Below are 15,320 nucleotides of genomic sequence, written 5' to 3' on the forward strand. Positions count from 1 at the left end.
TATGTGGGGGTCGCAATTCTAACCAAACCTAAACCTACTTTCTTAGCAACAGTTTTGTGTGAGGGTCGCAGTTCTAACCTAACCTAAACCTACTTTCTTAGCAACAGTTTTGTGTGGGGGTCGCAGTTCTAACCTAACCTAAACCTACTCTCTTAGCAACAGTTTTGTATGGGGGTCGCAGTTCTAACCTAACCTAAACCTACTTTCTTAGCAACAGTTTTGTGTGGAGGTCGCAGTTCTAACCTAACCTAAACCTACTTTCTTAGCAACAGTTTTGTGTGGGGGTCGCAATTCTAACCTAACCTAAACCTACTTTCTTAGCAACAGTTTTGTGTGGGGGTCGCAGTTCTAACCTAACCTAAACCTACTTTCTTAGCAACAGTTTTGTGTGGGGGTCGCAGTTCTAACCTAACCTAAACCTACTTTCTTAGCAACAGTTAAATGTTATATATGGAGAACGGTATGGTATATAAACTGATATTAAGCTAATATAATCATTTTATTAAGTAATGTTATTTATGGTAGACGGTATACTTAGTGTATGGTATATAAACTGAAATTAGCTAATTTAAACATTATATTAAGAAATGTTATTCATGGTGAACGGTATACGTAGTGTATGGTATATAAACTGAAATTAAGTAACGTAAACGTTATATTAAAAAAAGTTATGTAAAACTAATATTATAGCAATTAAGCGTTATTTCTTACAAAAGTATTGATTTTGGTGTTATATCTAACGTTCATTATTGCTGCTGATCGTTAGTAACATGAAATTATATATATTAACGTTATATCTCGTGGGACGCACCCTTGCGTCAGTAAGTGTTCGCCTGGATTCCAATGACGTTATACGATAATGGTCCAGTAATAGAGCATGTGACATTTTTTTACCAGTCAGGCGCTTGTGCATAGCGCGAAGGAACTTTTTCTGAATCATCTCGATTGATTTTAAGTACTTGTTATAGAGTGGATTCCAAATAACAGATGCGTATTCTAGTTGGGGTCTTACAAGAGTTTTATACAATAACAAATATGTTTGGGCTTTTTTGAATACCTTAGCTGTTCTTAGAATAAAACCAAGCAGTTGATAACCTTTGGATACTATACGTTCAACATGCTGCCTAAAGTCTAGTTTGTCATCGAAATAGACTCCCAAATCTCGAATACCTGACACCTTTTCGATAACCGTTGAACCAATACGATACTCAAACGCAATATATCTCTTTTTATTTTTTGTGATGGACATTTGCTTACATTTGTCACCAGCTAATTGCAGTTTATTACGATTACAATACGAAAAAAACATATTCAGATCTTCTTGAACACCTATACAATCGTCTATACTTTTAATTACCTTGAATATCTTTAAATCGTCCGCGTACATAAGAAAATTACATGTCTTGAAGCATGATTTGATATCATTCACAAATAACGTGTATAAAAACGGACCAAGTATTGATCCTTGGATCACTCCTGATGGGACTTTTGCGAAGTTTTGAATATTTATGACTTTATGATTGAATAAACAACGAAGTAATACAATTCTGGTATTTTAGTTGACTTTTTAGTAGCGTAGTTTTAGAATTCATTTTTTGTATTCTTTAAGTAACGACGTTTCGTAGAATAGGTACAATGTCACTTTTTATTAAGTAATAACTATTATTATATTATATAATTATATTATTACTTTCTGCTTCAAGTTATTTCGTACCTACTTAATTTAAAAACAACCGGCCAAGTGAATATTCATTTAATTGCGCATCGAGGATCGTAGGACATTCAATGGTATCAAGAGCAAAACATACGAAGTAGGTACATTTGAAAAACTGTCGGCTGTTTCAGCAATTATGTTTTGTATGTAAATTTTCATTTGAGAGGTGGTTTAGCGTAATGTAAATATATAACACATATCAAGAAAAAATAAACCCACTTGAATTTGTTTAATTGGGAAATTAGTTTTTTTGTTAAAGTTCGGAGATAAAGAGGGAAGAATTACTACTTATAATAATATTTTTTGTATATTTTTACCCTTTTGTAAACTTGTACACCTACCTGTAGTAATCCGTACCGAAGCTCGATGTCCAAAAAGAAGTATTCCTTGGCGTAGGGCGGTCGCTGCGGGGTGGCGTTCACCTGGGGGTTCTGCATGCCCGGCGGGCCGAGCGACAGCGGGTGCGGCAGCACCGGCGGCTGCGCGCCCGGCACCACCGGCGTCGACTCCTGCAGGCAATAAACACTACTTTACTAATTGTATATAACGTGATTGTTTGGTTTGGATTCGATTTTCCAAATTTACGCTAATTATAATATTAAATTTATCAAACCGTTTTTTTTTACGCGACGCTTGAGCTTGTACCGCGCCGTTTATGGAATTTTTACGTCGCGTTGCGAAGGTACATTTTGTTGTGTAAAAATATTTCGAAAGCTGCCTTTTTTGCAAAAAGTATTTTTCAGCTGCCACGAATTTAGAACAAATTGTGTGTGAACTCACTCATTAAAAAGCTAGATAAATATATGTTAATCTCAATTTAACAAATAAAGTATTTCCTTTTGGGGGCAACTCTGGCGCGATTATCACACTGATATCTAAAGTGATAATCTAATATTATATATTTTTTAAATTAGTATCAAATTGTAATTAAAATTTATAGATAAAAATCATACTCGACGATCATAATATAAATTCGTATAGATTAAGGTAGAATAATTTATAATGTAATTTTATATTACGAAATAAATGAATCTAAATATAAATCTAAGGTCCGTATATTGAAAGTTAATAGGGATAAGGTTACTCATACGCTCCAGTATATTATGTGCATACCTATTTTTAGCACTGTATAAGTGTGTCTGCATCGATATCATTGTCGTACTCATTGTAACAGAACAAGCGTCTATGACGAGGAAATGGACTCGTTATTACATATAAAACTTACGGCGAATCAACTTTTCCTTGACCAACTTTTTGGTGCATATTTCCTTCGGGATTTCATTGAATATTTTAACAAATAATATCTTTGATGGTTAATCACATGTTTAGTTACGTCATCACTGATAAAATTCACTATTATTAAATGTAAAACAGGTTGGAAAAACGTATTTATCAACAAACTACGTTCGCATGGACGAAATACTGACACTGACAGTTGTCAACTGCATAGCGTTCCGATATTATGTCTTGGTTCCAATTACGAGTCAAAGAAATAATAATGACTAATATTGGTTATTATGCTTCCTGAGTATATCATTCAATATAACATTTAGTAACAGATAAAATATTTCATTGCGAAATTACTTACAAAATAAATAAGAATGTTCCACAAAATAATATTTACGTAAAAATATTTGCGAATCGCTCCACTATTGGACTACATAGGTATCAATATCAATAGCTCTGTCTCTCTCTAAAAACACGTGTACTCGGCACGTGTTGATAAGCAAACATCCGTGTGTTAATCGTGAACTCTAATGCATAGGGCATAAGACTTAGTAAACAAAGCACACGATTGAGTAGCCATCTTGTCGGAAGTCCGATGTCAGAAGTCGGAAGTCCGATGTCAGAAGTCGGAAGTCGAATGTCAGAAGTCGGAAGTCGAATGTCAGAAGTCGGAAGTCGAATGTCAGAAGTCGGAAGTCGAATGTCAGAAGTCAGAAGTCAGAAGTCGGAAGTCGGAAGTCGGAGATAGAATCTATAAAAGGGTCGGAGCGAGCCGACGCGGGTCATTCTTAAAATATCTACAAGACTAACAGTGTCTCTGGCTTTCGTGTGCTATACTGGTGAGTGAAGTTGTTCTGCTATTATTTCTCTGTTTGTTTTTACTTGGAAATTATTCTAAGTGATTGTAAACTTTGAAATTGTGTCTCTGTTTGGTTGTGCGGGGACAATATCGTCGTACAGTTGAACTTAGACCTGTGGTGGAATTGCTTTACTGTCAGTTGTGGGGTTATTTTAGTGTTCTATTTATAGTGTAGTGTTACATTTAAATTAATGAGTATAGTGACGTTTTCTGTGCTTTGTTTCTTGAGTGCCGTCAAGCAATACAAAGACTGGGTCGATGTATGGCTGGTGCTTGGAGATAAGTCTGTGTTTGGTTTTGTAGGGAGTAATTCTTGCAAAACTAAGCTTAGATTATAGCACGTAAAGGAAACTTCACTCGTTTGTTTAGTTGGTCAGTAAAATTGAATTTAGTAATTTTCTATGGGGTTATTTTGTGAAAGTTATAAGCCAGATCATTGTTTGTGACAGACTGTTGTCCGGCTAGGCGCTTCTTCCCTTACGGTGTCAAATAAGAGGCGTTTAGGGGTCTTTTGTTCCAAGTGGAGGGCTTGGACGCTTTTCTATACTTACAAAAGCGTATTTTCTCACCGGTCTCAAAGAGTCCAACTGTTAGATGGAAGTGAGGACTTTCACGATTGACGAAAGACATTAGGAGTAATCCTTGCTCACAGAAGTCGGCAGTATTTGAGGCTGGGGTCCTATATATATTTATATTTATTTACTCGGTGCTCTAGTCCATGCTGGCGTTGGTCGCTGGGGATTTCGGTTGTGATCGATCCACATCTAAGTAAAGTTGATCGCAGCTGGGTCTCTCATGTGGCTGGTACTGGTGTGTCCTGGAATACTGGATATATACACGGATAGGGCGATCTACTCTCTGCTACCCTAGCCCGCGGGCAAGAGCAGAGGGGGGATAAGAACACAAGCCTATAGGTTGCCTATCTCAGCTTCGCTGGCTGAACTGTACAGCTTATGGTAGGGATACACTTGTGCATATTTTGAACACAAGATCTATGGTAAGTGACGGTCTGTGTTTCAGATATGCTAGAATAGGGAAAACGATAGGAATAGGGTAGAGTCACACACTATTTCTATGAAAGTAGAGTTCTTTTATGATTGGTCTTGGAATATAATTGGTCAACGTGTATTGTGGAGAAATAATTTAACTACTATTATTTATATGGTTTAAATGGACTTTAAATGTGGTGTTTATTATCTTAATATATGTGGTAAAACTGGTAATTTATAAAACCTCTTATTACTTAATTTATTTGAGTGAAATTAATAATTGTGGTAGCAATTTCTGATTCTTCATGTAGCATCGAGCCAGTGAGTGTTGCTAACTAGTTTTTCAAGGTAAATTCTATCAAGTTGGGTAGGGAAACAAACTATTCTTTGGAATAAAAAGCATAGGTTTGTTATAGGGCCCAGTGGCATGCGAGCGCCGTCCACTGATGACAAGTCAAAAGCTTCAAGGAGTTACTAGACTTAGTTACTTCGTTCTCAGTGATAGCAACTACTCGGAGCCTTGATGATACATTAGAAGGATCGAGAAGTTATGGTCTATTAGCAGTATTGGGGAAAAGGGGGGTTTAGCTAGGGAAAAAGAAAAACAAAAATAAAAAAGGGGTTAGTTTGTAGATAGATAGCCCTTCAGGCTTACTTGCTTAGGATGCCCGATAATGTGGTTTGATTGGGCCTAAGGATTCCAGACGGTATCGCAAGTTCTCACCCCAAACCGGAATCGAAAATAGAGCGTAGCCGATGTTTTCTAAAATATTTTTTAATATTTATTTCATGTATGTTTCACTCACTAACTTTTATTCTAAAAAATTTCTTCATCACGTCATTAATTTTCTCACATATAACTTTCTAGGCCTAAATATGATAAAATACTCTTCTATATCACTATATTATTATGCTACAATAACCTTTATTCTTCTTTAAAATATAAATAAATAAAATTTTAAATATAAGTCAAAAATACAGCTGATACTCATTAAAGGATCTAAGTTATCGCGGTTCACATCGAAGGGTTCTATTTATTCACGCTAGACGATCACAAGGCCAAATTTACGGGGTATATTTAAAGGGGGGTTAGCTATACTGATGATTAGTCGAGTAAGTAAGTAAGTAAATAAGTAAGGTGAGGGAGGTTTAGTTACATCATCTTGACCGAACTCAGTTAAAATCCCTAGTTAGCATCAATTTTCAATTCATTTATTCACAAATAAGCTTACAGTAAACACCAAGCGCTTAAAAGTTAGGATATTACATATATACAAGTCACTTTATACTATACAAAATTACATGTCAAAACATTAGAAATATACAACAATTACAACATTATAAACAAAGAAAAAAATAATAAATCAATAATAAGTAATGTCAAAAAAAAACAAATCTATTCATACTAATCCATAAAGTAACTAAAACTAATCTATACATTACATTATATTCAAAAATTCATTCATACATTTCATAATTTGGTAAGGTGTATGAAAAAAAATTATCGGCATCGGGTAGCTGCAGATGCATGTCATTTAACCCTTAAATGCATGAATTTTTCTTTTAACGAGGTTTGAATATACAGAGTGGGGCCTGTAACAAAGGCGAAGAATTGAACTGTAGGCTATTCTCCTTATACTAATCAACATTTGTTCAGTGACTTTTAAAAATTATGAAGTCTTTAAATTTTTAATTTTTCATACAAAATAAATATTAGCTTTAATGTACGCCATTATTGTTGTCATTGACGTTGTCTGTCACACTTTAGACTTAACAGAATTCGCAATACATTACCTCTTAGAAAAAACTTTCAAGGGTGATAAAAATCAAAATACATGTTATTTTCAAAGATCTGGGAAAAATGCAAAAAAAATATTTAAGATCGGTTTTTATACTAAATCAGTGTTAGAAGTTAAATAGGCCAAATCTTATATTTATATAAAAATATGATTACTATTAAAAAGGTACACTATTTGTGAAACCCCTGTGATGAAATGTTTAAACATAAACTAATTACTAACTTCGAAAAAATCAGCCTAAATCACATACTAAAAATCGCCATCATCCTGTTTTTTTACACTTTTCCACCATTTCATCTTAATCCTTTAATAATAAATAGTAAATCATTATATTAAGGTCGGTGCGGGCAAGACCGGCATAGTTTATTTGAATTAAAGTTTGAGTGGATAAAACTCTATAATTAATGTAGTCTGGCGTTATGCGCATAGTCCTATGGGATAGCAAATATTATATTTTACAAAGCTTTTACAACATTTTGGTGAATTAAGGTACTTTTAACTGATAAAAATCACATTTTTTAAGGCTCGGCGGGTTGACCGTCCTCCCGCGATGTGCTCGGAAAGACCGTCTAGTGCTTGTTGTCGCGTAATTTCATATGAGACTAGGTTCCAAAATCATGATCATTGTTATTATACGTAATAACAGGGCAGAACGTGCTAGATAATTAATAAAATAACGTTGAAATTTTGAACATATAAGCATTTTTCTATTTATAAGGCAAGACCGGCATATGTCCCGTAGATGGGGTTCATAACCTTTTCTTTTCAGGTCCAGATATTGCATAATACTGTTTTACCAACGAACACCTTCGAATCCAATTTAGTCACGATAATTGACCCATGACACCCTGACCCATGACCCGTTGACCGTATGACAACTTTTATGTCAAAGTGACAGTCAGCAATGTCAATTAACGGTCGGGTAGCCGTAAAATACTCGGTCAAAACCGTTTTAAAGGGTCCCCATACGGTCCCTGTTGGGTAATGCTGATCATAAAAATAATGACCAACTCGAAACCTTACTCTCTTTGGAAATATTTGTCGTCGCATGTTGCACAATCTACATAATTATACTTAAACAAAAATAATAAAAAACGGGTAGAACTTACGATAATTCTACCAACTTAAATACGATGATGAATAATGCAGTGTGCCTTACTTCTCTTCACCTCTTATTATTCTTCACAACTATGTCACATATATTTTATTTTTACTTAATACTTTCGAATGATTTTTGTAACACCATACGAATCATTATCAAAACTGTATTTCAAAGTTAAAATCAAAAATGGCACAACTATCATAAGCCAAAAACGAACTTATATATTGATATTGTTTACACTCGACTTATTTCCAATAAAGCCTAAAAAAGGTTGGCAACTCCTTGTTTATCATATGCCGGTCTTGCCTTTCTCTTTTATGCGACTTTCTGAGTAGGCACAATTTCTAAGTTACATATTTCAGAACATAAAACTAGAAATTGAGCGCGTTTTCAGTAGATTAATAGTACTAGTCAGAAAGAACGGTTATTAAATGACTACGTTACATACACAATATACAAATATTCCGACTGCTTCTATTTTATTTTAATTTTTTGCGGAACCATGTTGAACTCGATGTTCGAGTTCGAAACACGAATCAAGTTTTATGTTAACTAGTGTTCGTCCTAGAGATAGGTATTGAAGACCAATGGATTAAGGATGAAAAACTGGTATACCCCCGGAGGTGTGAGAGACGTAGATATATAAACACAAAAGTTATAGTCAATAGACGGTCTTTCCGGGTAGACGGTCTTCTCCACACTGACCTTATTTAATTGTTGAATAAATAGTAATAAATAATGAATAATAATTAAGCAATAAATGTGATTGTGGATAGCTACATATCGAGCCACGGGCCATCAAATATATGATGCATATATAAGGTCCTAATTTATTAGTTGCAGATATTTTAACACATGATACTTTACATTAAAATAATTAACTTTAAATATAAATTAAGAAATCTTTTCATGTAACTTTTTTGATTTCATTTTCCTAACAAAAAAATTAATTATAATTTCGTCTAAAAAAAATCATCATGTGCATTATCACATGTCACAATAACACTGTCTGTCATGTCAACAATTGTTTGTTGTAAATGTCGTAAAGGTTCGGCGGGAAAACTGCATATGTCATTGGGCCTGTCGAGTTAAAACTTGTCAAATAAAATCTACCCATATTTTTAAAAAGAAGCATGAACAAAAGAAAACATTTATTATCATAAAAAATTACAAAAATTGTTGGAAATGGCGACCCTCTCTATCAATACACAATTTTCAAACGACACAATCCAACGGAAAATAACATGACATTGACAATCAAGTATTTAATTTATCGACGTGAAGTGGCCAGTTACAGTTAAGTGGTACGTAAAAGAGGTACTAGAATCTGTTCAATGAGTTTTCATTTAATAATCACATAAACAGGGTGTTTTTACGTAGCAAATTTGTTTTTCCGTTTTCTCCAAAAAAACATCGTAAAAGCTATAATGTTTCACGGTTTAATATACTCCAGAGACCGAGTACTATCAGCTGTAAAAATATCTGCATCTAATAAATTAGGACCTTATATACACCATGCATTTAAGGGATAAAAGAGCAATAGCTCTTGCAGAGGGAGCGTTTGCGGCTGGGCGCGTGCGCGTCGACGGACACGCAAACAGGCGCCGGCGCCTTCGCGACACCGCCGCCCCGCTCTCCCCTTCCACTCCCAGCCGGCGAGGGGGAGGCACAGACAAACCCATCCGTGCTAGCGCAGTCGGGTTAGATACTTGGTTGCACAGTAGCTTATAAAAATGCCCCAGGAGCAACATTTTCCTCCGCAACTCTAGTGTATCCATCCCGACCATGCCGCTGACGAACAATGAAGGATAGAGATAAGGGTAATACCACTAATACCCAAACTTCCTTTTTTAAATTTTCTCTATCATGAGGGTATACTTGCTCTCGTGTGGGTCCCAGACACAAGCCCCAAATTCATTCATTCATCAATGCCAAATAATAATCTGTCGCCCACGTGTAGATCCTCCTATTCACGAGTTAAAAATAGTACAGAAAAATGTATACTGGACTGCAGCTCACAGGCATCACTAATAAGCATACATCGGGGTTTTGGGAGCGGGAATGAATTTGTGTATTTATAACTCTGTTTATATTGGGTTGGCACGAAAGTAATGACACACTCTACAAAACTCTATACATTTCCTTTCTTAAGTTAATTGTTTTCGATAATATTCTAGTATGTTGTAGAACATTCTAGGTACTTCTAATGTGAGGGTATATAAAGCCGCCCTCCTGATTGGTTTAGTTAGATTGAAATAAAATGGACGAGCGACAAGTTCGAACACTTTACTTATACGAGTACTTGTTAGGCCACAGTGCGCGGGCTGCGGCTGACAATATCAACACTGCATTGGGCGCTGGAAGTACAAGCCATGCCACGGTGTCCAGATGGTTTGACCGTTTTAAATCAGGAGACAGGAGCCTTGAAAGTCAGTCACGCTCAGGGCGACCACCTGCATTCAATGATGACGATTTACGCCGCGAACTACAGTCGAATCTTCATGCTACTACTCGTGAATTAGCGGAAGCACTTAACTGCAATCACCACGCTGTGGAATACCATCTGCATGAGCTTGGGTATCGAAAAGTTTTGGCTCGATGGGGACCGCACATCCTTACCGACGCCAGTCGTGCAGTCCGTCAATCACTTTTGCTGCGACCCCGACGTAAAGAGTTTTTGACTGATCTGGTTACGGGATATGAATCATGGATTTATTATGAGAACGATACACGTCGTGCTTTTTGGCTGCCTCGAGAAGAAACGCCACCAACTAAACCGAAGCTGAGTCAAAAGAACCGCTTAAAAGTTTTGCTTTGTTGTTTCTGGGACTCGCAAGGCATGCTGTTTCATGAACTATTACACAATGAAACTGTAAACGCTAACAAATATTCAACACAGCTCACCGAACTATCTTCTGCTATCAAGAAAAAACGACGAAGACGAGCCAATGTAATTTTACTACATGATAACGCTCGACCTCATGTCGCATCTACCGTTCGCCAACAGCTGCAGAACTTGGGCTGGGAGACGATACCCCACCCACCTTATTCTCCAGACCTCGCACCATCAGACTTTCATTTGTTTAGAGCCCTGAAACGACATTTGCGGGGTAAACAATTCAATGATTTCCATGATGCACAGGTGGAGTTGAACAACTTTTTCGAGGCACAGCCATCAGAGTTCTGAGCGAAAAGCATCCAAACTTTGCCGGATCGTTGGCAAGAAGTCATAGATGCTAATGGTGATTACATCATCGACTAAGCTTTTTGTATTGTAATAATAATAAAAAATATAAAACGTAAACCAAGTGTCTCATAACTTTTGTGCCAACCCAATAGTAACTTGAATTACTGAAATATAGATTAAACTATGTATCTGGCTCCAAATGTACCTAGAAATGTTATAGTAATGTCTGTTGTTCATCGTTTTCACCCTTTTTGGGCTAGTGTAAATTATTCCCGCTCCCAAAACCCCGATGTATGCTAATAAGTAGTGTGCAGTCAAAGGAGACCGTTTAGCGCAAACTTTGGTATTGACGTTAAAACCATTGAAGGCCGTTTGTTGTACTGATTTTCAGTGTACCTATTGGCAAGCCTTTAGCAAATAATTAGTGGAAACCGTAGTGGTAACGCCCGCGGGCTACATCAGTGAGTACGAACAAGCTTTGATAGCTTAATTGATTATAGCGACCAAACTTGGCGAACGTTGGAGTTAGTTACATTTAGTACTGTTGCAGCGTTAACGCAAACGAGGTGACGGTTTGAACGTTCTATTGTTTGACAGCAATGTTGTGAAGTCAGAATCGCAATTTAGGATATTATGATATTTTTAACCTGAACTATGATATACATTCTTTAAACGCGGCGATACCTTAAATAAATGAGTTCTAATATCAACGAATTTACTTATAACCTACTCGTATTAAGGTCATTATTTTTACCTTTGAATCGGTTTTGCTGTAATGGTCAACTCTTTTTCAAGGAATTAGCCATAATGGAATGGATGGAAAACTCGTCGCATAATTTAACGGATATACACAGCTTTGAAGTGGAATAATTCTTAAATTTAAGAATTTTATAAGATAAGTACTGTTGTATTTTAAACATTCATCCATCATATTGTTTATTCCCGTGACGTAAGTGTAATGAAAAATATTAGTAAGTACTTACCACCGATCTGGAAATCAAAAGAGGAGCGGGAAAGTCATTCCAAGCTAAATTGGCAGTGATTGTGACAGCGTTATCAGTGGAAATGATATTTTAAACGTCAAACTATGATGAAATTATCAAGTTTACATACCCTTGCAGTAGGTTCACCTAAAATAGTAGCAAACCTTTATTTTGGTCTGGCTCTAGTTTTCGGCAAATTCAAGTATACTAAGTTTGGATATAAGTCATCTGAACTCATCTCATAGTAAATACAAATTTAGTTAAATTTATGATAGATATGATTCGGAGATATCGCTGACATTTTGATTAACGACTTGTCAATTCATCTTTGTGTTATTTTTGCCGCATGAATAATAAATTATACCTGATCTCATATAAAGCTCCGGCAGTGCTCTCGAAATACATAGGTAACGATACACAGGAATTATACATTAGTCACAGATATGACAGAACTATAATTATAAAGTTTATAATTATAATTATAAATTATAAAGTTACAACTAAATACACCGTGTTTCACTTAACACTAAAAACCTGAAAACCGTTTGTTCAGAATCGAGAGTAGAATCAATTGAGCTATATCTTGATGGGGGTAATATTTTTCTTTAAATTAGTATTATTAGTTATTTTTTACGTGCCTATTCTATTGTATTCGTAATACAACATTGTGTATATCGTATTGCTAGAGGTTGTTTACCTTTTTCAGTATTTAGGGGTATTAATACTGGCCGGTTACTTGGACGATTTTGTCTTCCGCTACGCGTTTGACGTTGTTTGTCAGTTTAATCTTAATGTTTCTCATAAGTCATAACAAATTGAACTCGTACCTAATTACAACCTTGTCATTTTGAATATTGGGTTTCAATTTGCTTACTGCGATTACCTGTCCAATTTGAAGTTTACTGTGACAAAGCTTTAAAGTATTTACAGTGACATCTTAGTTGTCTATTGGTAAACCTTATGTCGTTGCAGTAACGTACACAAATAAATAGTTTTATGGTTTATGATGGTAGTTAGCAATTATTTTATTGAGTGTAGAGCTAAAAGTCAAGTAGAGCTGTACAGAAAATTAAAAATTCAATTAAAAAAAAAGTAATTATCAGATTAAAATATGAATACTTTAGATGACTTAAAAAAAATAAAAATCTGTTGGGGTGTTTGAGGTTTTGAGTGATACCGGAAACACGTTGTATATTATTATTTTATGGATTCGTATATTATTTTTATGGAAACAAAAAATCGAAACAAATCCCATCATTTCAACTTGTTTATACAGACATACCAAACCAAAACCCATTTTAGCTAACAGTGCAGAACACACTTCCTAGTAAAGACGGATTTTCTCGAGAGAGCTACGAACTAAAGTCCTACAAACTTATGCATAGAGAGTACTGAACATGTAAGCTTTTATTATTCTATTTACTCGTGTACTTTGGAAACATGAATTATACATAACTTGTGTTGAGAACGATTAAGTTAATGTCAAAATACAAGTGATGACTTAAGGAACTAACGCTGAAATCATAATTAAAAATGTCTGTTTCATGCATTCTGGCTAATCTGATGCTGCGGATTTCTATTTCCCCGCTAGCTAAATTTGTTCATTATGACGTTTACATTCACATTCACTAATACACAATTGTCATGCTATAAGTAGGTATAGCTGATCAATAAAATATTGCTTTGCATGTTTCCATGACAGAGTCCGTCAATGAAAAATGTAGGACAACGTGAAATTAGTAAATTTTATAAGTAGGTACTTTATTATATAGGTATGTATGTAACGTGAATGTATGTAATGTAATGAAACTAATGAATGAATTAACTTTTGTAATTGATTATTGAAACTGACAGTGTATGATTAATACCAATAAAAATCTATCTAGCTATACGTCTTTGGCGTGAATATTTTGGTGGTAATACGAACGTATCGTATAAGCCTTTAAGCCTCCACGTAATACAGTAGGCAGATGCTTTGAATTACTTGATCAAAGTTTTTTTTAAATGACTGTTAGTTTATGGCCACTGCTGATTAGCCGGGGCAGAGGCAGACCAAAGAAGAGATGGTGAGATGACCTCGACGCATTTTGCAGCGACTGGCCGGAGCAGGCGGCAAATCGTGATAAGTGGCGGAAGATAGGGGAGGCCTTTGTCAAGCATGGGGCTAGAAAAAAATCTTCAACAATAACTTATTCTATAAAATGAAGGAAAAAGCTTTTACTTGACAGAAGAGCCGTCGAGCATCTTTCCTTGCCAAAATGCAGCTTCCCTGTAAGGTCTCTGAGCTGATCGAGTAGCAGATAACACGATACGACCGACGGATATCCTGGATAAAGTTTTAAATATAATTTTAAAAATGTTAATTAGTCGTTATCTTAATTACTTTTAATTAACTCTGTAATTGTATCATATGGTGGGCTGCAAGATATAGGCCTAGCCTAGTTTGCAGTCCACCGGATATTGCCTGCGTGTAAAACTTTGTGTTTTTATTTCATCAAAAGTGTGTTAATGCTATTTGATAAGAATTAGTAGAAATTAATCAGGTTCCTTCAATCGCAGACCGGGTTTGTAGTAGCTTAAAAGCGCGTACTCGCCGTAACTTAGTTTGCGGACCGTACAAGTAAAATCAAGGGCAAATTTCGTTATTGTGATCGAGTTTGAATCGTTACTGAAACTGGCAGCGAGATACTGACTTATCAACGGAGTAAAATTTAATTTTTGGCCATCGTTTTCAGTTTTACTAATATATACACCGTGTTTTTTTGTTTTCCGTTAAATTCGACACGCAGTTAGGTTCACTATCAAGAATCAGCTGAAATGCCGCTTTTTGTTAAATAAAAAAAAAACTTTTATCTTTTTCACACATAGTAAATCAATTAATTAATGTGAGAGGACCTTAATAATAATAAGTACGGAGGTCGAGGCTTCCTAAACGCCAAAGATCTCCACAACCGTGAGGTGTACAATCTCAGGAATTACTTCCTTAACAACGAGTGTGGGATGCATCGTGATGTGGTGGCAGTAGACGGAAACCTCACGCCGCTCTCCTTGGCGAAAGAGAACTGGCGCAAACCTGTGGTACTAAGTACTGCGGACCGCAAGGCGGTATGGGAGAGCAAGCAGCTACACGGGCGGTTCTACAAGGCCCTCACGGGACCCGATGTAGATCTGCTCGCATCGGTGAACTGGTTACGATTCGGGGATCTCTTCGGAGAAACCGAGGGTTTTGCCTGTGCAATTGCGGACGAAGTTATGATGACGAACAACTACCGGAAATATATCCTGAAGGACGGTACGGTCGACATTTGTCGGGCATGCCGCCGTCCCGGAGAGTCACTCAGGCATATCATTTCCGGTTGTTCTCATCTAGCTAACGGCGAGTACTTGCACAGACATAATCTCGTAGCCAGGATTATTCACCAGCAACTTGCTCTTCAATACGGCCTTGTGGACCGCGAAG

General features: G+C 36.1%; 1 protein-coding gene across 1 annotated transcript in view; it reads right to left on the reverse strand.

Annotated features, from left to right (window-relative positions):
• Positions 1–15,320, reverse strand: part of LOC125240490 (SCY1-like protein 2) — a 202,238-nt gene that overhangs the window by 63,585 nt on the left and 123,333 nt on the right. Inside the window, exon 5 of the mRNA XM_048148384.1 lies at positions 2,056–2,223. Within this exon, the coding sequence (XP_048004341.1) occupies positions 2,056–2,223 (168 nt within the window). The remainder of the gene's footprint in view (positions 1–2,055; positions 2,224–15,320) is intronic.

The sequence above is a fragment of the Leguminivora glycinivorella genome, chromosome Z (assembly GCF_023078275.1).
Source record: "Leguminivora glycinivorella isolate SPB_JAAS2020 chromosome Z, LegGlyc_1.1, whole genome shotgun sequence".
NCBI classification, from domain to species: Eukaryota; Metazoa; Arthropoda; class Insecta; order Lepidoptera; family Tortricidae; genus Leguminivora; species Leguminivora glycinivorella.